Source organism: Rattus rattus, chromosome 7 (assembly GCF_011064425.1).
Source record: "Rattus rattus isolate New Zealand chromosome 7, Rrattus_CSIRO_v1, whole genome shotgun sequence".
In the NCBI taxonomy this organism is placed as follows: domain Eukaryota; kingdom Metazoa; phylum Chordata; class Mammalia; order Rodentia; family Muridae; genus Rattus; species Rattus rattus.
Window position 1 is genome coordinate 116,116,057 of NC_046160.1, and position 26,275 is coordinate 116,142,331.

Genomic DNA, 26,275 nt, shown 5'->3' on the forward strand with positions numbered 1-26,275 from the left:
AGGGCAGTCAGTGCTCTTAACCGCTGAGCCATCTCTCCACCCCAAGCACTCTAACTTTTTAAAGAAAAATAATTTCTTTTATGTGTATGGGTGTTTCCTTTGCATTATGTCTGGACCACTTGTGAGCCTGGTACCCACAGAGGTCGGAAGAGGGTGTTGGATCCTTTGAAACTGTAACAGGGAATTAAAGGAGGCTATGTGGATGTTAGGGTCCAAACCTGGGTCTTCTGCAAGAGCAACAAGTGTTTTTAAGGGCTGAGGCATCTCTCCAGCTCTAAATTTTATTTTATTTTATTTTATTTTATTTTATTTTATTTTATTTTTGTCTTCACGGTGTGTGTATAGGGCAGGAGTTGCGCAAGAGTGATCAGAGGAACTTTTTGGAGTCAGCTCAGCTGGAACCCCCTTCCACTTTTATGTGGGTTTTGAACTCCAGTCGCTAGGCTTTGTGTAGCAGGCGTCTTTACCAACCTTAGTCACTCTAATTCTGTGTGGTCGCCATAGCAAAGGACCATTTTCTGGGTCATGAGTAAATTCCAATCTGTTTCTTAGGAGGTATTTCCACACGGTGCTCTTTTTTGCCCAAAATGTTAAAGTTTGTTCTGGGTCACGCTTATTGATAAGATAGAATAAGCTGCGGAGAAACAGGACTCTCTTTCTGGTTACACAGAGAAATTACTTGACCGCTCTGGGGCGGAGAGCTCGCGCTAGGCTTGCTACCTCAACTGCGCATGCGCACACCGAAGTCCTGTTTTATTATCTGCCTGTGCAACAAGAAAACAGAGCTTCGGGCTGATAGCACGGAGCATGCAGGGCCTCTGAGCCCGCTGCGCATAATGAATGTGGTTTTGTTTTCTCGGAACTGCTACGTACCAGGAAAGTCTCGTCCCTGATCAGCTTTGTCCTTGGTGACTAAACATGAAATGTGCGTTCACCGCGCTGAAGGTCGCCCACCCGCCCTGTCTCATCATTCATATTTAAACAGCCGCATACTGCAGACCTGACCTGTCTGCTTGTTTCTTTTTCTTTTGAAATCAACATGCAGACTTCATAATATCAATGTTTCCAGCCCTGGGGTGATTGGCAGAGCAAAAAAGCTTCCAGGATCAAAGCCTCCTGACTGGGATCTCCTCTGGGCCTCACACACCTCTAGTGGGCTGGGCAGGGCCAGATATCTTATCTCCCAAGGCTCCCACACCCAGGAAAGGGACCACCAGCTCATTGTGTTTTCCCAACGACAGCTCTCTGGAGGATCATGCAGACCGTGTGCCATGAATTTGAAGTTCTGCCCGAATGTTCCTTCCTGCTATAAGCTGAATCCTGACTCAGAACCTTGAAACAGAAACCAACCCGGGAAGGATGCCAGCGAGGAAGGGTCTCTACTAGGTGGGGAAAACAGAGTTTTGGTATTTGCTCCCTGGAGACAATTATTTTCAAAGTCACTAGAGTGTTTCTCTTTGTTTTCTGAACCTGTGATAATATTAGAAGCTGTGTGATAGGCAGGGTGCCCAGGACGTTGAGGGAGACCCTGGAGCCCAGCCCCTGCTCCCGGGGGCGTGGCCTTGGCATCCTAGTCAGACCAAAAGAGCCCAGGCAGGCTTTGTGGTACCCCGTGCATCCATGGACAAACAGGCAGGCACTCTGGTGGCAGGGCTTACAAATGTGAGATAGGTTCACGTGAGGGCTGAGAGTGACTTGTAGGGTGCTGTCCTCACAGCACAACAGCCTTTACTGCCTTCATTAAAGCAGCTGTGACCACCTGCAGCAGTTTTCAGGCAGGGAGGGTGATGTTTTCTTGTGGAAGGAGAGGGGCGGGGAAGAGTAATCAAAAAGACCCTCGCGATTCTAGCTGCTCCTTTTTTTTTTTTTTTTTTTTTTTTTTTTTTTTTTTTTTGTTCTTTTTTTGGAGCTGGGGACTGAACCCAGGGCCTTGCGCTTGCTAGGCAAGCGCTCTACCACTGAGCTAAATCCCCAACCCCCAGCTGCTCCTTCTTATACCTCCCTGCCAGGCACGTGTAACTCTTGGGAGACCAGAGTATATATACAATGTGGAAGGGTAATTGAAGGGGGCGTGGCGTGGCGTGGGGTGGGCATGACTCTACGTATTCGGAAACTGTCATCCGTGCTTGGGTGAGACTTTCCAGTGTTGTGGGTGTTTGGGGTCGCTCACAGTCCTATAAATAACCCTTCATCCATGCTTGTTAGCGAAACCCCAAAAAGTCATCAGTTCCCTACAGTATTCCTAAGTGGAATCGTGCTATGGCCCATCACTGGTGCCTTATGGGGTTCTCATCTCCCCAAGAAGTGTTCACTCAACATTGACCAAAGTGCATTATGTGTATAAACTTGTCGAAGAACTAAAACAGTTTAAAAAGGGAAACCTATTTTTATGACAGCTTATCTCTGTGTGCACATGTAGTATATTCACATGTGTGCACCTGCACATGCGCGTGGAGGACAAAGGTCAACATTTGAGTGTCGGCCTCAACCACCCTCCATTTTATTTTTTTTGAAGCAGAGTCTCTCATTGAATGTGGAGCGCACTGATTGGCTAGTCTGCTGGCCAGCAAGCTCTGGTGAACCTCTGTCCCTGACTCCCTGGCGCTCACGCTACTGTGCCAAATATTTATGTGCACGCTGAGGTGAGAGCTCAGGTCCTCATGTCTGTGCGGCTAGCAATTTATCCACTGACCCCCCTCTCCAGCCTCCAGTTCTTGATTGGATGGGAACCTTCCTGAATAGTGAAGCCCAAGTTCCACTGGAATAGCCTAGCTTCAGGAAATCTTACAGTCTTGCTGCTGCTGACTGACACCTGTCCCAGACAGAAAGCTTCCCAAGTGGTTGCTCTAAGCAAAACTATAACTGCCCAAGACGTAAGTGCCACTCAGTATACACTTCCTGGTGAACAGTCATGGTCAGCAGGCAGAAAGCAAGTCAATGGAGAGGCGAACAGAAGGTATGCCCATCCCAGTGGCCTTTGGCACCTAAGGTCTTGCAAACACCAGGCAAAGGGGGCAGCTACCAGCCTCTGCAGGTAAGGCAGCTTCTTCAGTCCTGCAAACTCTTGCTTGCCATTGACACACGTAGGGAAAATGGCTGGGCCCTCTGCTTATTTCACAGGCTCTTTAGATGCTCTAGAACACAGGCTCACACACAGGGGCCACTCACATGTGGCAAATTCCCTCCAATTCTTTCCCGAGCTAAAAGGGCATGTGGTCACCTGTGGTCAGGAATCAGTTTCCAGCCACACTTCCCTCACAGCCCAAAGCAGGAAGCCCGGGCCCTCACCTGGCCTTGCAGTGGCTTGGACATTTTCCATCTCAGTCTTTCTCTCCTTCCCAATCTTCATGGCTGTCCTTCCACAAGTACATAGACCCAGGGTCTTACTCTCATCTGGCTTTTCTCTGGAGGCCCGCGCCTACCTCTGTTATTGGTGAAAGTAATTTTACTGTAGAGGCGACTGTGGAAACACTCTCCTCTTTCAGATGTAGCCTGATGATTCAGATGTCCCTCAGGTAGCTTGAGAATCATAATGTCCAAAAGTAATCCAGGCTCTGTCTGTGACAGCCCATCCTCCTCCCATTTTCCCCAAGTTAGCAAGGAGCCAGCAAGGCTGACCAGAATCTCCAACCAATCACAAACGGTGCCCTTTCTTTCTTCAGGGCAGCTGCTCTCCTCCCAAGGCTCCACCCCCTACCCTCCCACCCCAGACTAGAATGGCTCTACCTCACTTACAGTCGCCTTGATGGCTGCTGTGGGCTCAACTGCCTCCAGTTGGCGCTCAGAGTCCCAAACAAGGGCTCTCCTGACTGAGCTGGAGGTTTTCTAGGATCTTCTCTCCCAAGGACTGCCTCCCTATCAGACTCTGGGCCAGTCCACGTGTTTGGCATCTCACGAAAAGTGCCTGCTTTCCCCAGATTATTCCAAGGACTGTGTCCCTCCCCTGGTTGTTTCCTCTTTCTGGATTTTTCCTTCCCCTTCCTTTGATATTTTGAAAGAGTTTCTCTGTGTAGCCTTGGCTGTCCTGGAATTCACCCTGGAGACCAGTCAGGACTGGAACTCAAGGATCTGCCTGCTTCTGCCTCCCAAGTGCTGGGATTAAAGGTGTGTGTCACCATCTTGTGGCAGAATTTTCCTCCCTCTTCCATGGAATGGTAGCCTCAGTGCCACCCCTGAGCTTTCTCTGGCTCTGAAGTGCTTCTGTCAGGTGCCCCCAACCCAGCTCCTGCCAGTTCTTAGTGACATCCTCATATGTGTCATTGTACAACTGTGAGGTGTTCAGGACTATCTGGCATGGCAGCAGGAGCTGTAGATCTAGAAATTGAACTCAGGGCCTTGTGCATGCAAAGCAAGCGCCTCACCCCAGAGCCACAAGCGCACAGGTGTTTTGTCTCTTTTTATGGCATCTGTGATCGATCAGCACCGGAACCTTTGCCGAGGAGTTTTGTTTGCCACAGTTTCAGTTACCCATGAGCAACCAAGAGTTCAAGTTGAACTCCTCCTCAGCAGCTTGCCATCGCCATCCCACCCCGTCGTGCTGGGAAAGTGAACCATGCTCTGCTCAGCGTGTCCACGCGGTATGCACTACCTGCCTGTGAGCCCTTTAGAGGCTGTGCTGGTCTTCAGGTCTCCCCCTGTGTATGGCAACCCTTGTGTTCATGACATCCTATTTTACTTGTGTCCATGGAGTAACACAAGGGGATGCTGGTAACTTGGATATGCCAAAGAGAAGCCGTAGAGTTCTTCCTTTGTGGGAGAAGGCAGAAGTGCATCCCAGGGACCACAGTTATAGAACTATCACTACAGTGTTGCTATCAGAGTCCCGTTACTATTGTTGATATTGTTCTTCCTTCAATTCTTTTATAAGTTGACTTTATCACAGGTAGCCCTTGGATGTAAAAATAGAGTATATGCAGGATTCAAAGTTATTTGTGGTCTCAGGCATCCTCTCAGGTCTTTTGAGCTTCTTATTTCAGGACCTGAAGAGGTACTGTCCTGAATTGTTGGCTGTTTTTCGTGTCCTTTATTTTAGAATTATGTACTGAGCAGACCCTACAGGCCAGGGACAGTGTGAAGGCACCAGGTTACACAGTGAATCCTGCCTGGGAACCCACAGGCGTAGGAAATACATAGGAGTAGAAGCCACATTTCTGAGAAGTGGGGCCAAGGAACCATCAAGGGCTCTTTGGTGCCTGCCGCTGTGCGGGACTAGCATCGGACTGCACAGGCTGACAGAGCTCCTACCCCTCTTAGTGGGTGGGGTCTCCATCCAGTTTACTGTTGCCTCAAACCTGCTGTGGTTCGGTTAGGAAAAGGACTCCATGTGGGTGGCACCCAGTCCCTCACACCTGACGACCAGTATCCCAAGGTTCTGACCATAGACTGACAGGAGGGCCATCCACAAAACTGTTCCTCCAGCGTCGTGAGGGAAGAAAGCATCCATCCCCTTGAAATTTGTTTGCTCATTCGTAATTTCTTTTCGAAACAGGATCTCCAGTCAGCTCAGGCAGAGCAGTACCCCAAGATCCTCCTCGTTTCACACCTAAGGCTTTGTTTTGGTTGAGGGGACTGAGGGTGAGGACGGTGGGGTCTCACCTACTTCAGACCGGCTGGAACTCCATATATAACCAATAATGACCTTGCATTCTGATCTTTCAGCCTGCACCTCTTGAGTGCTGGAATTACAAGCATTTGCCATCACACTATACTTCCTCCAGTGTTGGGAACTCAGAAATTCTTGCCCCTAAGCAAACATTCTACCGTCTGTAGCTGGGATCCTCTTAAAATCTCAGAATATCCGCCAACATTTAAATCTCCCAACGACCCCGTTATATATGCCACTTTGTGACTCGAAAGCATGTGAGTTAACCACTCCATAGGATAGGCTCTGGCACTGGGGGACAGCACAAATTTGGGCCATTTACCCATTCCCAGACTACATTATAAGCGCTGCTCCAGCTTCTGTAAGGATGGCAAGCTAGCGCCCCCTGCTGGCCTTACAGGATAAGACAGGAGACTCACTAAAATACTCCGTGTCCCATCCTGTCCCCCCACTCCCCCCCGTCTCCCCCAAAAGAAGACTCTTAATTTTCTCCCCACAACCAACAATTTCCTCAGGAGAATTTTTATTAAAGCTGGGAGTAGTACTGTACACCTTTAATGGTAGTACTCAGGAGGCTGAGGCAGAAGGATCACTATGAGTTAAGGGCCAGTTCCAAGGCTAGGGTGTGTTTGTGTGTATGGGGGTGGGGTCAGGGGATGCTGACAGGATCTTACCCGCTTCCCTAGGTGGTCTAGCACGTGTGTGAATTATCTCAGGGCTGCAGCTGTGGAACGGGAAGACAGATGTGTGGATGGATGGGGGGCCGGGAGGAACTAACTCATACAACCAGGGCTTCACAAAAAAAAGTCACAGGAAGGCTGGGCTCAGTCCACCTCGGGAAGAAGGCGTCCACAAATGCTAACTTGGCCCTAAGACAATAAAAGTGCCCAACTTGCCAGTGAGTCCTTAGCCAATGGCCCTCTCTGCACTTTTGGTTTTTTTTGGTTTTTTGTTTTTGTTTTTTCCGGAGCTGAGGACGGAACCCAGGGCCTTGCACTTGCTAGGCAAGCGCTCTACCACTGAGCTAAATCCTCAACCCCCTCTCTGCACTTTTGGAAAGCAGAATACTTTTTGTTTGTTTAAATTAAAATCCTCTAGAATTTTGTATCTTACTGGGCTACGCTGTCAGAAATACAACATTTAGAGTTAACGAGTGTTATTCTTCTGGGTAAACAGGCAGAAAAAGAATAGGTTTTAAAGACTCATTTCCCAATCTTCTTCTGAAAAGGAGAATGAAAAGTTATCTCTCCTCATTCCTAACCCAGACTGCCCTGGTGGAAACCCTGGGGTGGCTTCTTCTTTCTTGTTGAGGGGAGTCCTGTGTGCAGCAGCCTCTCAGGATAGTGGCTTTGTTTTGCAAGTATGAAATCATCCGGCCTCAAAGGTTTGGGAAGTGCTGAGCGAACTTCTGACTCAGCAGGAGTCGGAGGCTGTCACTCTGCAGGAGTCTCCCTGTGGCTGACTATCTGAGGGGCCTTTGGCCTTGTGACACTGACTGGTTCCTTGCTTTCTATGTTGGTCTAGACACCTCCTCACAAGTCTTTGGGAGGTAGTGAGTGGCAGAAACTCTCCGCTGTTACAAACCAAGCCCAACCCTGAACAGCAAATCAGCACTGTATACTAAACGGGTGGCAGGGGAGAAGAATCCCCTCCCCCCCCCGTGTGGGACCTGGTGATGAACTCAGGTCACCACGCTTGGTAGCAGGCCTTTTACCCACTGAGCCATCCTGCTCATAGAGTTCATGTGCCATTTAATTCTTTTTATTTTTCTTTTTTTTCAGAGCTGGGGACCGAACCCAGGGCCTTGCGCTTGCTAGGCAAGCGCTCTACCACTGAGCTAAATCCCCAACCCCTTAATTCTTTTTAAAATACAGTTTAATGCATTTTAGTAGCAAACTCACAGGAACAGCACGGAGGACAGACGACATTAAAATCATGTACCTGCACGCAGGACAACTCAGAAGGTACAGTGAGTGGATGGAATCTACTGGGTGGTAAAATCTAACAGGTTTATTTCCAACTGTTATAAAGCTGGACTGTTGAAATGTGTTCACTGAAACATTTTGTTTGCATTAATGCTTTATTTTACATCTTGCATTTATATTAAAGGTCACACAAATGATCGTGGAGAAACTGCCAATACCTAATTCTGTCCCCTATGTTTACACTCGCAATCATAAACTTAGGTACCTTTGACCCCATGGGGGGGAAAAATGTAACATTCAGACCGACTGATAACAGGAAGAGGAAGAGAACATGTTTTTATTTTGAGAATGAAATGGTTCCTCTCACAGTGGGCTCTTAAGCACGTTCTCCGTTCTCCACGTATGCAGCGTACTAGCTGGGTATCTTTGGTTGTGATTGTCACACGTTTGGCATGGATAGCACACAGGTTGGTATCTTCACAAAGGCCAACCAGACAGGCCTCACTTGCCTCCTGCAAAGCACCAATAGCTGCTCTCTGGAAGCGCAGATCTGTTTTGAGGTCCTAAGCAATTTCTCTTACCAGATGTTGAAAGGGGAGCTTGGGAATCAGAAGTTCAGCGGACTTCTGATAGCATCTGAGTTCACAGAGTGCCATAGTACCAGGCCGGTAACGATGAGGTTTCTTCACCCTCCAGTAGAGGGCGCACCCTTGCGAGCGGCTTTTGTACACAGTTGTTTCCCGGGTGCGTTACCACGGTGGATTAGCCTGCCCGAGCCATGGTATGGGCACCTCCTTCCTTTTTTTTTTTTTTTTTTTTTTTTTTTATCTTTATTAACTTGGTTATTTTTTATTTACATTTCGATTGTTATTCTCTTTCCCGGTTTCCGGGCCAACATCCCCCTAACCCCTTCCTTAACCACTTCTCCTTCAGCCGGAGCTCCGAAAGCGCTGGCGTCAGAGAGCAGCAGTGGCTCAGCGACAGCTGCAAACACCCCATTTAGTTCTTCATTCGACTTTACAGGAGTCCTCTCTGTTTACACTCCGTGTACGGTAAGTGTCTCAATAAAACAAAGCCCGACAGTTGTCCAACTTTAAGACATATATAGGCCGGGTGTGGTGCTTCACGCCTGTAACTCCAGCATTTTGGACGCTTGAACAGGAAGACAGTTAAGAGCTCAAGGTCAGCATGAAACCCAGTCTGGAAAGATAAACACATAAAATAGAGGCATCTGGTCAAAGGGCCCCATCTTTGGTATGAAAAAAAGGCACGAGGATGGAGGGAGCAGGCGCTGCTTCTAGAGGTGGGAAAGCCATGGTTTGGATTGTTTTGCATTAGAGGTAAGACGGTACACATCCTGGCACTTGGAGGCAGAAACAGCGAGGTCGCTGCAAATTCAAGGGGAGCCTGGCTGGGCTACAGATCCCTCTAAGAAACTAAAACCGAAGATTTCATCATATTAGCTCTGTTATAAATCAAATATCACTATCCTATGTAGATATGCACATGTCTATACTATACGATATGTGTACATAAATACTGTATGCATGTGTTTGCAAGCAGAGATCCCTGAGATGCTCTGGTATGACTCAGCAGAAATATAAAAATGGAACGTGAAGAAACAAAGTCTGACTGTCTGCAGTTTCCACTTGAGATCCTCTGGCTGCGGTCCCTCCAGTGCTGCTGAGAGAACAGGTACACACTGCTACACCTTGCACCCTGGCTTCCTGTAAGATTCAGACCGATCTGTGTACACAAAAGCTGTTTGGAGAACAAAATTCACAATCCGTACACAGGACAAAAAAAAAAAAAAAAAAAAATCACACTGGGGCTCAGGAGGGACACAGCAGAGCGCTTTACCGCACCACTCGAACAAAGCTTGAAATACACACAGCCTACAGTAGCCATTCTCAAAAACACAAGGAGAGAAAATAGATGCGTGGGAAAACTCAAGGATGAAAACTCAATGCTCGGTATGCTTAGGACTAGAACCCAGGACCACACCCTCCCACTCCAGATCCCAGGATGATACTCCAGCTCTTCACAATGTATATCTTCTCCATGGTCTAGCCTATGTATACCCTCTTCGTGGTCTATCCTCCGCTGACCTAATCCAGTTGTAGCATGCCATCTTTCTCCACATACACAGTCACTCCTGGTTCAGGCAAAGCAAGAACCTGTGCCAGCCAGAATCCTCTATGTAGGGAATAGGTTATCTAAGATCAGTTAGGTACTGACAGAAGCTCTGGGCACGGCAGTACATACCTGTAATTCCAGTGTTCAGGAAGCTGAGGCAGGAGGATCCGATTCTAGGCCTGACTAGGCTCTAATGGCAAGGCTATCTCAAGAAACAAAAATTAAACCATAGCCAAGCTAAAAATAAAATATAAACTAGCTGTGTTGGAGGTAAAGGGAGTCAACACTCAAAAGGCATTGCTACCTCTTGGGAAGGCTGGCTCTGCCTGGGTTTCCACATTCCATTTAGGTGTTGTCTGGGCATCAGATTAATGTGCGGCTGAGTCGATGCTCTGTTAAGTGTCTCACAGGGGTGGTCAGGTTTCAGCTCGGTTTGTAGGTTTCTGGGTCCCAAGAGCCATCTTCACTGTAGGAATGTTTGGTGGCTCCATCACTGTAACCCAGAGAGCCACTTTTCTCTTAGGGCAGCACCTTCAAAGCTCTGGACAGTAGGGCCAGACACACTCATGTCACCTGGTGTATAAGCACACCCGACCCCCTTTTGCTTACTGTGTACCAGTGTTTTGCCTGCATGCATGTCTGTGCACCACACGTATACAGTGCCCAGAGGCTAGAAGAGGGTGTTGGATTCTCCGGAACCAGAGTTACAGAAAGTTGTGAGATACAAGGTGGGTACAAGGATTGGACCCAGGACCTCTACAAGAGCAGCCAGTGCTCTTAACCACTGAGCCTTCCCTCTAGCCCTGCCTCCCCTCTTCTTAAAGCTGGTTACTGTAAAGGACATATGGTGGTGGCACTGGGTGTCAGAGAAAGAAAGGGGGCAGGGGCTGGAGCCCACTCAGCTCCACAGTCCCCACCCTGGTAGGTCTGGGGCTGAGAAACAGAAGACGAAGACTCCATCACTGTTCTCGCTGGCTTCATGGTGCTTTGGGAGGTGAACAGAAAAGAACACTTTTTACCAGATATAGAAAAGCCTCGTCTGAACGCAAGGGAAGGAGAGACACTGTGAGATGCCTGAGTCACATATTCCCAAGGTGAATTTTGGGGTCCAACTATGTTGTTTTGCCCAAATCCTAGGATCCTTGAAAGCAAACTCCCATCCTGCTTCCCCGCTGAGGATACACGCCACGGCGATACACAAGTTGTTCAGAGCACAGTTCTGACGACTGCTTTAGAAGCGTACTTTTTTCACATTCGTTTTAAGATTTCTAAAGCAACGGTTCCAAAGCAGTGTTATACACCACACACATACTTTAAGATAGCTTTATTAAAATTGTGTATCCTTGGTTGGACTGGGACTCACTATGTAGACTGAGCTGGCCTTGAACTCAGATCCACGTGCTTATACCTCCTAAGTATTGGGATCAAAGGCATGTGTCACTATGCCCAGCAGTGCCAGAGCTGCATTTCTGAAAAACGGGGCTCAGCGATCTTCTCACCTGCTCACTTTTTTTTTTTGGTTCTTTTTTTCGGAGCTGGGGACCGAACCCAGGGCCTTGCGCTTCCTAGGCAAGCGCTCTACCACTGAGCTAAATCCCCAACCCCCCACCTGCTCACTTTAATGTCACAGGACAGCTGTATTAGATATCTGATGACTTAAAGAGAAAAATCTTTCCTAGGCCAACTAACTATACATAAAGTCAGCTATTGACACCTCCACAGGATTTACAATCATAAGAACTCTTCAGGATGTGCCTATGAGGATGTTTCCAGAAGGGTTTAAGTAGGGAGAGGACCCGCTGACCTGTAGAGTGGGGACTTGGAGCCAGCTGGACAGCAGCTTTCCTCTTCTGCATCAACTATGGATGCCGTGGGACCAGCAGCAACAGGCACCAGCCGGAGTGTCCGTCCTGCCATGAAGTCTATACCCTCAAGCTGTGAGACAAAGTCTATATCCTCGAGCCGTGAGATTCCTACTCCCTTAAGCTGTATTTTTTTTGGCCAGGAATATTGTTACCACTAATAGTTAGCAGCATGCTGTTTATCACCACTGCTCTGCGTCCAGGTCACCAGAACAGTCTGCAAATTCTTCCCCTTCACCCAGGGAGCACCAAAGCCAACCAGACACACGGCTTCCCTTATTTATTTATTTATTTATTTATTTATTTATTTATTTATTTATATCTACTTACAGCGATGTAAGAATGAATAAAAGCTCCTGGATGCTGGGGTGACTTAACCCACACAGGTGTCTGACTTTTGGAGCAGCTGTTTTTACCTCTGCTTTTCTTGCAAACATCTTTGTACGGTGCCTGGAATCTGTGAAAGAACAAGGTTTGAGTTTGGGGCTTGCCATCAGAAAAGGAAGAGGACTCAACACAATGACAAGGAATCCGCTAGGCCGTTCCCATCTGTCTTCAGTTTCCCCGTGGCTCGGGTTTCCAGAGGAGCCTTGACTTAGCGGGCTCCACGGGTCACGTGTGTACACTCTCTGATTTTTACATTCAGTCCCCAGGTGCAAACGGGTCGCTTCCAGCAACACCGTTAGTAACTCGAGGTCTTGTAGCAGCACTTAGTGTCCAACAGAAACCGCTCCGTCTGCTAAACAATATCTTGACTGCAAAGCTTCTCTGACTGTTGGTGGATCGACAATGACACGGCACAGTCATTATCACCGTGGCAACAGTACCCAGGATTTATCAGAGGAAAATTGCACATGGAACCGCTGGCTCTCGAGCAGGCATGCCTCAGCTTCCTCCGGAGTATGCTTTTTCTGCAAGTCTGGTGTGCTCGAGGGTACCACCAACCCAGCGCAGGTCCAAGACTACAGATTAGATAGAGGGCCACTGAGTCCTGCTGGCCAGGATCTGGATCCCCATGCTACCAGTGTGAGCACCGACCATGTCTGGGGCTCTGTTGGAAGTACATGCCAAGCAACATATAAAATGGAGAGGGCAAAGCAAACAACTAGGCTGCTTATTCTTCTGCACCGACCCCAGATGTGCAAGCGTTCTACCCAGGGGCGATCATCACTGACAGAACACTCTCTTTTATTACTGTCTGTATGCATGTGCTGGGGGTGGAACTCAGACATCGCTTACACTAGGAAAGCGACCTACTACTGACCTATATCCTCATACTTTCTGTTTTTCCTCTTTAAAAAATCTTGCTGTATGGCCCAGGTTTATTTAGAAATCTTGAGTTCAATAGATCCTCTTATCTCAGCCTCTTAATAGGCAAGGAACTTTGCAGACAACGGCCACAGGGTTCAGCAGCCTCCAATTTCTTAGTTCTTTCAATAAACCATCCTGACCCCGGCAAAAGGGGGTTATGTGGGCAGAAGGGTCACCGAGACCCCAAAGCCAGCCGTCCCACAGCTAGAGTACTTTACACGTTTGTAGATTAAGAACATCATTCTAGAGGCCAAGGAGATGGCTCAGCGTGTCAAGGGACTTACCCTGCACCCCAGAGTTCCATCACTGGATCCTTTAGAATAGGCGGAAGTAGGGATCTGACCACACAAAGTTGTCTTCTGACTTCTATTCACACGCTGTGGCAGGTGCATGCACATAGATCATACATACACAATAATGATATTTTTATGTTAAAAGATCATTCTAGAGGAAGACTCCACGTGAGGCAGCAGCACACGGCTTGGCTGTCCACGTGCATGGCGGGTTCGAGGCTGGAGCCTCGGGCAGGTCAGGATACGCCAAGTTGGCGGCTCACCTCACCTGGTGAGGCGTGGAGGCCCACCACTTCTCTGGCGCACGCCTTCGCAGGACTACCGGCCCGCGTTACCGTAGAAATCAGTCGCCGCAAACGGAACCGGAAACTGCGTCTGACCTGATTCCTTCCCGGCGTGCCGCGGGCGGCAGAAGCCCCGCCTTGCGCCTGCCCTGTCATCCTAGCTTATCCCTGCAGGCCTCGAACGCCCGCAGGAGGAAAGCCGTCTTCCTGTAGTCACACCTCTTGCTGTCCTTTCCTGACGGACGTCCAGTTTGTCCAATCAACACGCAAAGCGGTCGTCCAGGCTCACTAGCAAGCCTGTAGGACGCGGTTCCCAGGGAAGGCCCACCGTAACAGTGTAAGCGATATGATTGGTGGAATTGAGCCAGTATTGTCCAATCACGAGACTCATCCCAGAGCCTATCCAATGAGAACCTCCGGTGGGCCGGCCGGACACCACGGGCTCTGTAAGCCCTCGGGTGGCCGCAGAAGCGGTGATCAGCGTGCGGGCATGAGCGCGTCCCTGAGCCGGGCGGCCGCGGCTCTGCTCCGCTGGGGGCGCGGCGCGGGTGGCGGAGTCCTGCCCCGAGCCGGCGTGCGGGCAGCAAGCTCGGGCGGCCAGGCGGAGCAGCTGGACGCGCTGGTGAAGAAGGACAAGGTGGTGGTGTTCCTCAAGGGGACGCCCGAGCAGCCCCAGTGCGGCTTCAGCAACGCCGTGGTACAGATCCTGCGGCTGCACGGAGTCCGCGACTATGCGGCCTACAACGTGCTGGAGGACCCGGAGCTGAGGCAAGGTCAGGCCCGTGGGACCTGGCGACGAGGGCGCGGTGAACTTGAGCAGATCTCGAGGAGTAAGGGCCCTCCCTAGTTGCGAAGCCACCTGGGCGGAGGGAGGGTTCGCCTCGGGCCCCTCTCGGGGAGAGATGTTCCTGGCTGCATAGGTGTGGGGTAGTCAGAAGCGTGATCCGTCAGAACAGGTAGACTGGGGACTGGCTGTCTGAGAGGGGGACTCACAGCGAGTACCTTGGGGACACTTGGAGGGCTTGGAAGCCAGCAGCCTACTTGCTAGGTGAGGGACTGATGCCGCCTATGTAGGGAGGAGGTCTCAGGCTTGCCTGTGTGTGCCTAACGAGGTCAGAGGCTGACCTCTAATGTTTAAGGCACCGAGGGTCAGGGACTGTCTTCTTGACGCAGAGGTTTCACCATAGTCTAGCTGGACTCAACGTTGGGAAAGACACGGACTTTGGTTTTTAGGGACTGTAGCACCAAAGAACCCTGTGTGAGCATGGTAGAGACACAGCGGGAAGAGAAAGCCACTAAGACTTCTGACCCCCTAACTGCAGCAAGGTTGGGGGCCAAAGGGCAGAGAGCAGAACAGCCAAACCCGTTGCTTTTCACTAACCCCGAGGCAAAGAGACTGAGTCCTGAAGTCTAGTACAAAATACTGGGCATCTTTCTCTCAGTCTTTTGCTTACTCTGAGCAGGGGAAGAGAAAGGCCAGGGATTTGGTCCTGGTCCTTGGCAAGAATTGGTCAGGGTGGGCCGAGTAATGAAAAAGCTGCCCTCTCCCCTCTCCCCTCCCCCTGCTCCTCCTTCAGTGGTATCTGGGGAACCCGGCATTCTAGAAATCCCCCCAGTCTTCTTACTGACCTGGTGCTCTGGTTTGGTCACTGCTGAAAGGAGCCTTTTCTATGAGAATGGAGTATGCAGCGTTTGAAATTACTAATTACAGCTATTCATCGTGGTATGGTCATTCTTCTTGAGGCTGGGGCTGTGGAGATCAGGTTTGCTTTGGAATCGTCTGCAGCACAGCCATAAGTAAAATGAAGAATTATGACCCTGAACCTGGCAGAGACCATGAGGAAACGAGAGAAGATAAAAACTATAGCTGGGCATAGAAACTCACTTCTGTAGCCCCAGTTCTCTGCAGGCAGAGGCAGGGGGATCACCAGTTCAAAGCCAGACTGCACTGCATTGTGGGAATTCCTCCTTTCCCTTCCATACTGTATATAATGCCATCCTCTCTGGCACGAGAGGCACCCACTAAGTGGCAGCAACTTTATTATTAAACCTGACGGCTTTCAAAGTACTCTTCTCCGTGGTGTTTCGTGGCTGACCCCACATTAGTTCCCTGGGATGGTTTTGATGGGCGTGGCTCTGGGGTGAAGCAGAGAAAGAGCGACTGAACGAATGCTACCAGGGATGATGGCCAGACGTGCTTTGTGCTCAGAACCCCGTGTTTTCCTCCTCAGCTAACATTTGGCTGCTTGTGAGGCTCTGGGGTTATCTGGCCCAGGGCACGTTGTGGCTTTGGGTCAGAGGTGGCTCCTTGCAGGGGGTAGATAAGCAGCTACTCTGCAGCCTTGGAACTGGGACCTACCTACCTGCGGTTGCCCCGCCAGTGTGGCTCTTAGCAGACGCTACACTGTGGATATCTTGCTTAATATGAGGTCTGAGGAGCTTTGGCTTAGAATTTATGTTCCCCTGTTTAGTGTAACTGGAGGGAAGATACAGCGGGGACAACCAATATGAGAACAAGTATCAGGACCTGCTCTGTCGTCCACCTCCCGTGCCTGGCCTCTCACCATTAGGTGCTCAGATGACACAAGAATTTAGCTCTTTTTTTTGTTGTTGTTGTTGATATTTGTTGTTGTTGTTACTCAATTTTATTTATTATCTTTCTTTTTTAGACAGGCTAGCCAAGCTGGCCTAGAACTCACTGTGGAGATTAGGCTGGCCCAGAACTTGCATTGTTCCTCCTATTGCTCAAGTGCTGGTGCCGGAGAGCCATTGTGCCCAGCTTCAAGCCTTCATTTCACTGACTTGTTAGTTTTGTTAGTGTGTTCTCCAAATAATTAAACATGAGCCTCCTGTAGCTTAGAAAAATGAAGGTTAGTGGAAGGGCTGACATTCGGACTGATGAGAGTGTGCCCCCCATCACCGCCCGCTCCGGGGGGCCCTAGCCAGGTTGAGCCTTTCAGGAGGTTTTGTCTACAGTCAAGTATGCCAGAGGGCAAGTGGGCAGCTCATGCTCGCTTTGGCAGACAAGGAGAGGCCACTCACCTGTCCCGCTGTGGCAATGGTCCTTCCTTCTCCCTTCTGACAGAGTTTTCAGAGGGCCCTGCTTCTCACCCAGGGTCCAGGACGGGCGGTGCAGAGAAGCCTTCTGGTCCTCACTTTTATCACCTGGGGTACACACAGGACACAGTGCTGCCTCGTGGTTCGTTGGGCAATCTTGCGGCTGCTGGCATTGTGAGGTCCTGCCTGCCTGCACAGAGCATTTAACCTTTGGAGGGCAGGGGCCTGGCTTGCACAGCGGCCTGTGCTGCAGGGAATGCCACTTGAGCAGGGCAGGCTTTCTGCGACTGTTACCTTGCTAAGGCCAGGCTGGTGTTGCTCACAGTCACAGCATAGACTTCTCTGTGACAGCTCTGATAGTCCCGTTCCCATCTTTCTCTATGTGTTCATTACAACAAGAGCAGGGTAGGGGGCGGAGTGTTTTTGAATGCATAACCATTACCCCATGTTTTCTTGTCCTTATAACTTGTAAAGTTTCTGAGGCATAGGCCTATGTGACATTGCCACGTGTGTGTACCTTATGTAACACGGTCAGGATAGCTGGCCTAGCTGTCACTTTGGACACACGTTGATGAGTCTGGAGCACTTGGAGCCCTCCCTGCTGGCTGTTGACTTCTGTCTCCCAGAGTTTCCTCAGTGGCTCTCCTGTGTATTTAAGTCCTTCTTTCAATCCTGCTGTGCCCCACCTGTGAACTCTGTTTTCTTTAGCCTCCCTCTCCCAGCCCTTTTCCTCCGCACAGCCTGTAATTGTTTATGAAGCAGCGTCTGAACATTCAAGGAAAGAGGCACTCCCTACTCTGGCGAATGTTGGAAGTTGGATTCCCAGTTGTGTGTGTGCACCCTTTGGGTCTAGCCATGTGCTGTGGGCGTCTGGCACGAGCACTCTGGAATTGTAACAGTCAGTGTTGAAGATGAACAGAGCTGTTTCCCTTCTCCCAGGAAGATAGTCTGAGGTGACAGCTTCCTCGGTGAAGGGCCAGGTGGGCTGTGGACTCTCGGGTTGCCATTGCTTCTGCTCTGTTGTTGGAGACTGGAAGTAGACTTGGAAGCTGTATATTCAGTCAGCAAGCCGAACTCAATAAAACCTTATTCACAAAGGCAGGAGGAGGTTTAGCCCAAAGCCAGCTTGTCCTCCCCACCAGGTCTAGAGGATCAAGATACATGTGTAAGGTGTCTGTGACAACATGGCTTGTGGGGGGCAAATGGACAAGGTGAGGTCCTGGTGAGTTAGGAGGAGACTGGATTGGTAAATGGTTCAGTGATCCTGGGGTAGTGGATGTGGCTAAATACAGAGACCCATTTGGTCAAAAGTAAGTGGCCAGGGGTACCAACTGTAATACTGCCTGTGGATGACGTCAGAGGTATGAGTCAGTCCTGTGTGCTGTACAGCGTGCAGTGAGCAGGTAGCTGTCGGTGGGACAAGCTGTGCTGAGAGTCATGGGCTTGGAGGCTGGCTTTAGACTTTATAAACCTAGATGCTGACCTAGACCCACCACACGCCGACTCTGTGACTTTGGGTGACTTATTTGCCCTCTCTGAACCCTAACTTGATCTGTGAAATGGATAATTATATCACGCGTCTGTATTGGTTAAATAGGATTATATATGGAAAGCACTTAAGGGGTATGAAGTGCTGTAGCCCAGAGCCCTGCAAATGCTACTTTCTCCTTTCCTCATGGAATACCCTGCTTCTACTATCCCTGTGTTGTTTCCCCACACTCGCTGTTTCCTGTGCTGCTCAGAACAAACAGGGCAGAAGGCCTTTGATGGGGTGGGTGCACATCCATCTATAATCCGTACTCAGTTGAGCCTGGCACTTCGATGGGAAGTCAGTCATTTCGGTAGTTACATACCATTTGATCTCAGTAAAGCCATGAGGCAGCATGAACTTTGGAGCCAAGGAAACTGAGACTGGGGGATTTTGTCACCTCTCTGAGGCTGCATCTAGATGCCAGTGAGCCCACTCTGCTTCTCTGTGTGCCCAAGCCTTGTCTGCTCTGTTTCCAACCTTCACCGTCCTCTCTGAGGCTCTGTGGACTTTCATGCTAAGATTCTCCCCTCCTTCCAAGGTGGAGAAGTGAAGGAAATGTAACCCTAGGATGTGACACACCTAGGCCAGGATCACAGAGCCTGGCATGTGACTCTGGGAATTAGTCCACACCTGAAGTTCTACTGCAGACTTCATCCAGGACCAGGAAAACCAGGGCAGTGTGGTGTGCTTAAGTGTTTCACTGTAGAACACACCTTTCGGAAGTGGACGGGCAGGGCAATTTTAATACATGTTTTCTTTCATCTTTTTTTTTTCTGGCTTGATAAACTAATGTTTGGGAGGGGCACAGACATGGGCACACGTGCCAGTGAGTGTGAACCCCAGAGGTCTATGCCAAGTGTCTTCCTCGGTCACTCTACCCAGTTTTCTGAGTCAGGGTCTCTGATGGAACCCAGACTGGCTGGTCAGCAAAGCCCAGCGACTCTCCTAGCTCTGCCTCCAGAGCTGGGCGGTTACAGGCGCTTCCTGCTGTGCTCAGCTCTTTTTCATGGGTTCTGGGGGCTCAAACGCAGTCTTCGTGCTTGCTGGGCACCCTCTTTGGGAGCACAGCCACCTCCCCAGACTGGAAGTATTGTTCGCTTGTTTCATTTTGTTTTGTTGTTTGCTTTTGTTTTGCTGCAGCAGTGATGTGTGAGCCGAGTCCCCCCAGCTCTCTAGCTCTAGTTAGGGTGACTTCCGTTCAACACTTGGTCTTGAATTTGATTATTGTCAAGACTGGTTCTCTACTTTTCGAGAGTTCCTACCTACTGTCACCAAGTAGTGCAGTTTTGCACACTAAGTGGGACGTGCATAAGCCATATTTAAATAACCGCCATGGTTCATTTTAGTGTGTAAGGTATAGAGTTCTAGCAATAGAGGACTGTGCTCCCTGGGAAGAGTCAGCATGACCTAAACTATTGACCTCTTCAGTCAGGGCTGCGGCTCACACCTGCAGGGCCAACACTGGAGTAGCCGCACGTTTGAGACTAGCTTGCACTACAGATGGAGTCCAGACCGAACTGGGCTAAAACAGAAACAAAAGTGATCCCAGGTCACTGTGGACCGGGTACTGCCAGGAGACTGCCTTGTGTCCTTGAGACAGAGTTCTTGAAATGTCAGCCATGAGGCAGGACAGTGGAACTGTGACAGCGTCTGTTCTGAGAGCCACTCGTTCGCAGCTGGGTGATGGGCATTCTGGTGCGGGACCCAGTCACTGTCTTAGGCAGCAGAGCCTCACACTGGGACCAGCCCAGGGCTTGGATGAAGTAAGGTGCTACCCTGTGTCCAGCCTTAACTGCTTCGTCCACCATGACTTCCTGCCTTGATGGACTGTGTCTGAGGGCACCGTAAGCCTAAGCAAACCCTGTCTCCCTTGGATGGAAAATACTTCATTGTTTCCTCGCAGAGGTTTAACTAAAACAATGGCACTGTTCAGAGCTCAGAGTGGTTTGGGCAGGCCTCAGGCAGCAAGTGTATTTTCATTTTGATATGTTTCCAGGCAGTGGGCCCTCACTAGGTAATCAGTGAGCTTCCTGTGCAGCAAAGCAGGGTTGGGAAACAGAGACCAGTGCACAGCTGCAGCTCAGGAGACTCAGGGAGCCTGTGCTTACATGGCCTCCAGCGTAAATGTACAAGGTTTCCGGCTGACCCACAGGCTGCTTATATTTGAGGTGCAAACAAGTAATTCTGCATTGCCCGCCGACCGAGTGGTTGCTCCCAGTTCCGTGCACCCACCTCAGTGTGGTGTAGCCTTGGGTTCCAGGTAGTACAGAGTGCCAGATACTGGGTGTTGAAAAGACCTGTAGGGTTTGCCCTCTACTGTTGCCTCTCCCCTTCTTGAGAGGGCCTCTCTGTGAGGTGCAGGCCTGCCTTAGCTGGGTGATGGCTTTACAAGTGTGGGCCACCACGCCCAGCCTGTGACACTGTCTGGAGAAGCAAGATAAAAGCTGTAACCCGGTCTCCTTCCAGTCCTGTCATTTACAGCAACTCAGTGCTTCATAGAGAAAGACAGTAACGTTTAAGAGAAAGTGTGTTGTCTCTTGTGACCATTGTGATGTAACTCAAATTTGTAAATTATATTTGGGAAACAAATATGGAATGGTACGGCAGTAAGGGCAAGTCTTGTGTTTTAGTTTGTCTAGGTAAAAAGCTCACCTTGTGGCTGGGTTTTGATTTGAGTACTGTTGTGGTTTTGGAAGCACCTACTCACTTGGGGTACTTATTTGTATGTTCAATTTTGCATTTATAAACACCTGTCTAGGGAGCTGGAGAGATGGCTCAGTGGTTAAGAGCTCTGACTGCCCTTGCAGAGGTTCTGAGTTCAATTCCCAGCAACCACATGGTGGCTCACAACCATCTGTCATGAGATCCGATGTCCTCTTCTGGTGTGTCTGAAGACAGCTACAGTATACTCATCTAAATAAAAATTAATTTAAAAAATTAATAAAAAATTGCCTACAACCATTGACCTGAGAACGAGGTCCCTAGTGAAGGAGTTAGAGAAAGGATTGAAGGAGCTGAAGGGATTTGCAACCCCATAGAACAACAATACCAACCAACCAGAACTCACAGAGACTAAATGACCATCCATAGAGTACACATGGACAGACCCGTGGCTCCAGCTGCATGTGTAGTAGAGGATGGCCTTGTTGGGCACCAGTGGGAGGAGAAGGGGTGGGTGAGTGGGTAAGGGCATACCCTCACAGAAGCAGGGGGAGGGTGGATGGGGTAGGACAGGAAACCAGGAAAGGGGATAAATACCTGTCTATAGTACTTATGCCTTTGTTAATTTGTTTGTTGCTAAACTGAACTTAATTATACTCACACTGGCCAAATGTTTTTTACTGCTGGGCTGTATTCCCAGCTCCTCACACAGATACACATGCATGCACTCACACGCAAAGACACACATGCAAGCACACACGCACGCACACATATATAGGCATCCAATACTAATCACCAGGCTACATGCTTATGTCCTTTAGTAGGTTCTGTAGAGCCCATCTGGGGAGCTGAGACCTGGCTTAGGAGTCTTGTGCCATAGGCCGTAGTCCTTTGTGTCTCTCCTCAGTAACCCTCAAAGGCAGCATGCATTCCGCGTCTTGAGTGCCAGTCAGTGATGGCCCTCAGTACTCAGAGCTGCAGGAAGAAGGCAGAGGGGGTCACCCGGGCAGCCAGTGAGTCCAGGGTGGATTTCACAGCACATTTAGAAGTCAAGCTGTGACCTTTCTTCCCTGAAAACATGACCCGTGTGGATAATTATAGCTTTGCCTGTCTCGCGTGCCTTGGTTATAGACAGTCCCATTTCCTGGTGTTAGTCCCCTGGCTGACATCTGTTTTACCAAGAGCCTTACTGGAGTCTCAAAAATCCTTGGGGGCTAAAGGCCGAAGGAGAAGCTGAGGGGCCGGCTAAGTAACCGCTGTCCATTTGCCTCTGAAATGCATCGCTGTCCAGGAGTGGGGGGCGGGGGACACCTGGATTTCTTCCAGGAGTGCTGGGTGTGGCCTTTGTGGTGGAAGGTTCCCTTGCTTCTGATCATGTCAGTGACACATCTTCCATCTCTCCACAGGTATTAAAGACTACTCCAACTGGCCAACCATCCCGCAAGTGTACCTCAATGGCGAGTTTGTGGGGGGCTGTGACATCCTTCTGCAGATGCACCAGAATGGGGACCTAGTGGAAGAACTGAAAAAGCTGGGAATCCGCTCTGCCCTGATAGATGAGAAGGACCAAGACTCCAAGTGAGGGCCCCAGGTCCTCGCCGGGCGGGCAGAGCGCCCTCCCCGTCAGGGCCAGAAAAGCCTCACTGCGTGGTGGTGTCCTGCTGCTGTGGCGCTTGCGCTGGGTCTCCTGGCCTGCAAGCGGGCAGGGTGCTTTTACTTTAGTCTTTGGCTCAGAATCCCCTCTGGTGAACTCACCACCACTGCACTGTAAATCAACGTCGTGATCCTGTATTGCTGTAACCCAATCGTTCTTACATTGACTTTACTCTCTGCCAGCTTCGGGAGTCAGTCCTGATCTTGTACGTGGTTTGGGTTATAACAATGGCAAAGCCCCCTGATGCTTTTGTAACTTCCTCTAAAAGGGAAATGATGGACAGAGAAGAAAATGTGGTGGCTGGAGTGTTGTTTTTTTAAAAATAAATTGCCAATACAGACGTGTGTGAGTAATTAAACCCAGCAAGTACACATCTGTGGGACGTCGAGAACTAGCCTCCTTTCTTTGTATTTTCTTTCATCCTTCCCCCTTTCTGCTACCCTCTGCTTCTCACGCCTCCCCTCTCTCCTCTCTCCTCTCTTCCCTCTTTCTTTCTGTGCAGCCCAGGCCGGCCTCTGCTCATCGGGTACCCAAAGGTGAACTTGACCTTCAGATCTTCTGCCTTCATCCTCCAGGTGCTGGGGTATCAGCCACCATAGCACTGAGAACAGGATCCAGGGCAATGTACACGCTAGGCAGACACTGTCCACTGAGGTACAGCCCCTGGCCTTCCTCCGCCTCTTATTTTGAGTAACTAATTAACAGTAACTCTCATTCACCGCTAGGTCGCTCTGAAGTTCCCTTAGGCTGCTAGGGAGTCCCTGTACCGTGAGTGTCCTTGAGCCAGATGGTAATGCTGGCTCCCCCAACCTCTCTAGACGGGAGAACGCACCTGCTGGCCTCTGACGCATTTTCTTTCTCATGAACTGGGGTCTCAGAGGAAATAAGTGGAACTGTGCTGCCTCCCAGTCCAGTGTCTTGGTGGGACATCTCCAGGGCTGATTGATCCAGAGACTGGTGTGGAGGACCCAATTCCCCACCCTCACCCGTGGGACCCTTCCCTTCCAGACACGGACAGAATTGCCTAGACGTCCCAGAGGCTGCCTAGACATCACAGGCAGGAGAAAGGCTGCCTTCTCCATGAGTAGTGGCCTCTCAGAAGCTGGTCCAGGGAAGCGTTCTGTGTTCAGACATCCTCAGCTCCACTCCCTGAGGTTGGATGGGCCTCCCTGCCCACAGGGTATGCTGGGCTCCCAGAGTCTGGGGTTCCCCAAGAAGGGAAGGAGAGCTGCAGCCTAAGGCTGCCCCTTCCCCCATTTCACTAAGGACCCAGTCAGAGGATGACAGCCCTCACCAGTGACCTACCTCAAGGCTGTAGGAAGGAGAAAAGGCAGATGAGTCTGAAGGTTTGTGTTACATTAATCGCGCACTCACTTCTTTTGAGCAGGCAGCTGGGTCTGCACAGATTCCTTGTAGACCTTGGAAGCCACTAAAAACCTTGTGTTCAGGTGAGGAAGGAACCCCAGAAGGAAGACTGTGTAGCGTCCTGCCTGGGATAGCAGCTTTCTCTATCTCTGGGAATAATACCATTAGCAAATGACTTCCCCACCTGAGCATGAGTACCAGGCTGTGGGCCAGACATACTTGTCAGGATATTTTTACCACAGTATCAGGAAAAGAAGTACAGCCAGGTCCCATGTCTGGGGAGATCGGTGATAAGGGAGGAATGGGTCTTTTGGAAAGGCTTTGCTGACGCCCCAGGTAAGAAAGCATTGGCCTTTGCTCCTGAGCCACAGATAGGAAAATGCACAGTCACATGAAAGACTTACTTGTTTTTATAAAAGTTAAAATGGATAGATTCAACATTCAACTTGAGAATTGTCTAGAATGTGAAAGAGAGCACCTGAGGTGTACAGCAGCTGATCTGATAGCAGTAAGAGGAGTTGGGGGTGGGGGGAGATCCAGATCTCCGCAGAGTTACACAGACATGTGGAGACATGTCCATGTGTATACAGAGCCCTGGATGTCCTGAAACTCACTCTGTAGACCAGGCTGGCCTTGAAATCACAGAGACCTGCTTGCCTCGGCCTTCTTTGTTGCTGGGATTAAAGGTGTGTACCACCACGCCCAGCTTAGCGTGGTATTCTTAGTGTGCTAAGAGCAGCATCACTGATTCCTGAGGCTTCCGGGCACTTCCTGGTTTGTGAGGCAAAGTAGACACTTTTTCTTCTTCAGTGTGTTAGGGTTTATTTTATTTTATTTATTTATTTATTTTTATTTTATTTTATTTTTTTTCGGAGCTGGGGACCGAACCCAGGGCCTTGCGCTTGCTAGGCAAGCGCTCTACCGCTGAGCTAAATCCCCAACCCCTTAGTGTGTTAGGGTTTAAATCTCAGCCGGTGCCTGGATAGAAAACACTCAAACGCCATGGTTCCACGTGGAGAGGTTTAATGAGAGAAGAGTAGAAGAAGAGAAGAAAGGCGGCCGGCCATGGGCACGTGGAGCGTGGGAGGGGGCCAAGAACAGAGGAGAGCAAAGAGCAAGAGGGAAATGGAGGGTAAGAGAGAGTAAGAGGAGGAGGAGGGGGACAAGCAGCCCCTTTTATAGTCAGGCACAGCTGGCTGTTGCCAGGCAACTGTGGGGCGGAGCATACCTGGCTAGCTGTAGGGGTGGAGCTTAAACAGAACACCCACAGTGCCTGCCCTGAGAGTCAAAGGTAGCTGAGGAAAGATCAGCTTCTGCTGGAGCTTAAGCCTGCAGATAGGTCTGTGTGGGGTTGGAGCCTTTTCCCCAGCTTCAGCCAGAGGGATCTCTCTCCTGACATTGTTGGGATCTTCATGCCACACTGAGGAACTCCTTGGGACTTCCGGGCGGTGGCCGGTGAGGTGACTGCACACCCAGGTTTGCTCCTTGGTCTACTCTCTCTGCTTATCACATGGGGACACGCCTTATGGGTGTCACTTAAGTGTGTGTGTGTGTGTGTGTGTGTGTGTGTGTGTGTGTGTTCTCACGTGTGTGCACGTGCATAACTGGTCAGCACAGGTCAGCAGCTCACACCATCCTAAACATGTGCTTCTCTTTCCCAGCTGTGCAGCCTACCTCAGCTGAATGCAGTCCTTTCCCCGTTGGATTGACAAGCGCAAATGCTGTATCTACTTCAGACCCCAAACATGGTCGTTAATGTCTTGGTGTGTGGTTCAGTCAGGACTCTGTATGGCCTTGTCTGATTTGCCACCATTTGAAGGCTTAAAGGGAATAAGCCTTGTAGCTGAACGTGGTTGGTTCATCAGGACTGGGGATGTAGTTCCATTAGTAGAGTCTCCAGTACACAGGAAGCTCAGGGTTTAGCCCCCTGTACAACATCAGTGCTTGTAATCACAGCACTTGAGAAGGGAAGTGGTGGGGACAGACATTTAAGGATACCCTCAGGGGGCTGGAGAGATGGCTCAGCGGTTAAGAGCACTGACTGCTCTTCCAGAGGTCCTGAGTTCAAATCCCAGCAGCCACATGGTGACTCACAACCATCTGTAATGAGATCTGATGCTCTCTTCTGGTGTGTCTGAAGACAGCTACAGTGTACTCATATACATAAAATAAATAAATAAATCTTAAAAAAAAAAAAAGGGTACTCTCAGCTACAGCCTGGGATACAGGGATGAACATGGTTAATGCCTGCTTGCTTGCCTCTAGTTCATCTTGGAAGGTAAATGACACCATTGAAAACTTGTGACCAGTGTCGCACTGGAACAGCGTAGATGGGAAGGTGTGCTTGTTACAGTATTTATTTTGTCAACTTAATACAGTGTCAACTGAGAAAACATCTCCATTGGATTGGCCCAGTGGGACACTTTCTTGATTAATGACTGACGTTCTAGGGCCCAGCCCATTGTGGGCGGGGCCACCCCAGCAGGCCGTCCTGGATGCTATAAAAAAGCAGGCTGAGAGAGTCTTGAGTCTCCTAAGCAGTGTTCCTCCACCCTCCTGCCTCCAGTTCCTGCTCCGATGTCCCTCAATGATGG

The 26,275-nt window shown here is 49.8% G+C and overlaps 1 protein-coding gene, 1 long non-coding RNA gene and 1 other non-coding gene across 3 annotated transcripts; 1 reads left to right on the forward strand and 2 right to left on the reverse strand.

Annotated features, from left to right (window-relative positions):
* Positions 1 to 11,654: 11,654 nt before the first annotated feature.
* On the reverse strand, positions 11,655 to 13,437 carry LOC116905388. The gene is made up of 2 exons (XR_004388519.1): positions 13,121 to 13,437; positions 11,655 to 11,982 (listed from the first exon to the last, which is right to left on the reverse strand). It is a non-coding gene; the product is annotated as an uncharacterized LOC116905388 (long non-coding RNA).
* Positions 12,222 to 12,496, reverse strand: LOC116906411. Its single transcript, XR_004388673.1, has one exon.
* A 147-nt stretch (positions 13,438 to 13,584) lies between the features above and the next one.
* Glrx5 (glutaredoxin 5) lies at positions 13,585 to 22,656 on the forward strand. The gene is made up of 2 exons (XM_032908335.1): positions 13,585 to 14,186; positions 22,069 to 22,656. Exons 1-2 carry the CDS (start codon positions 13,760 to 13,762, stop codon positions 22,242 to 22,244), a joined length of 603 nt encoding a protein of 200 aa, XP_032764226.1. The 5' UTR covers positions 13,585 to 13,759; the 3' UTR covers positions 22,245 to 22,656.
* The last annotated feature ends 3,619 nt before the right edge of the window (positions 22,657 to 26,275 follow it).

Coding starts and splice junctions, on each gene's coding strand:
- Glrx5 (XM_032908335.1), top strand. CDS start 13,760: ATGATTGGTGGAATTGAGCCAGTATTGTCCAATCACGAGACTCATCCC. Junction 14,187..22,068: donor GGACCCGGAGCTGAGGCAAG/GTCAGGCCCGTG, acceptor ATCTCTCCACAG/GTATTAAAGACTACTCCAAC.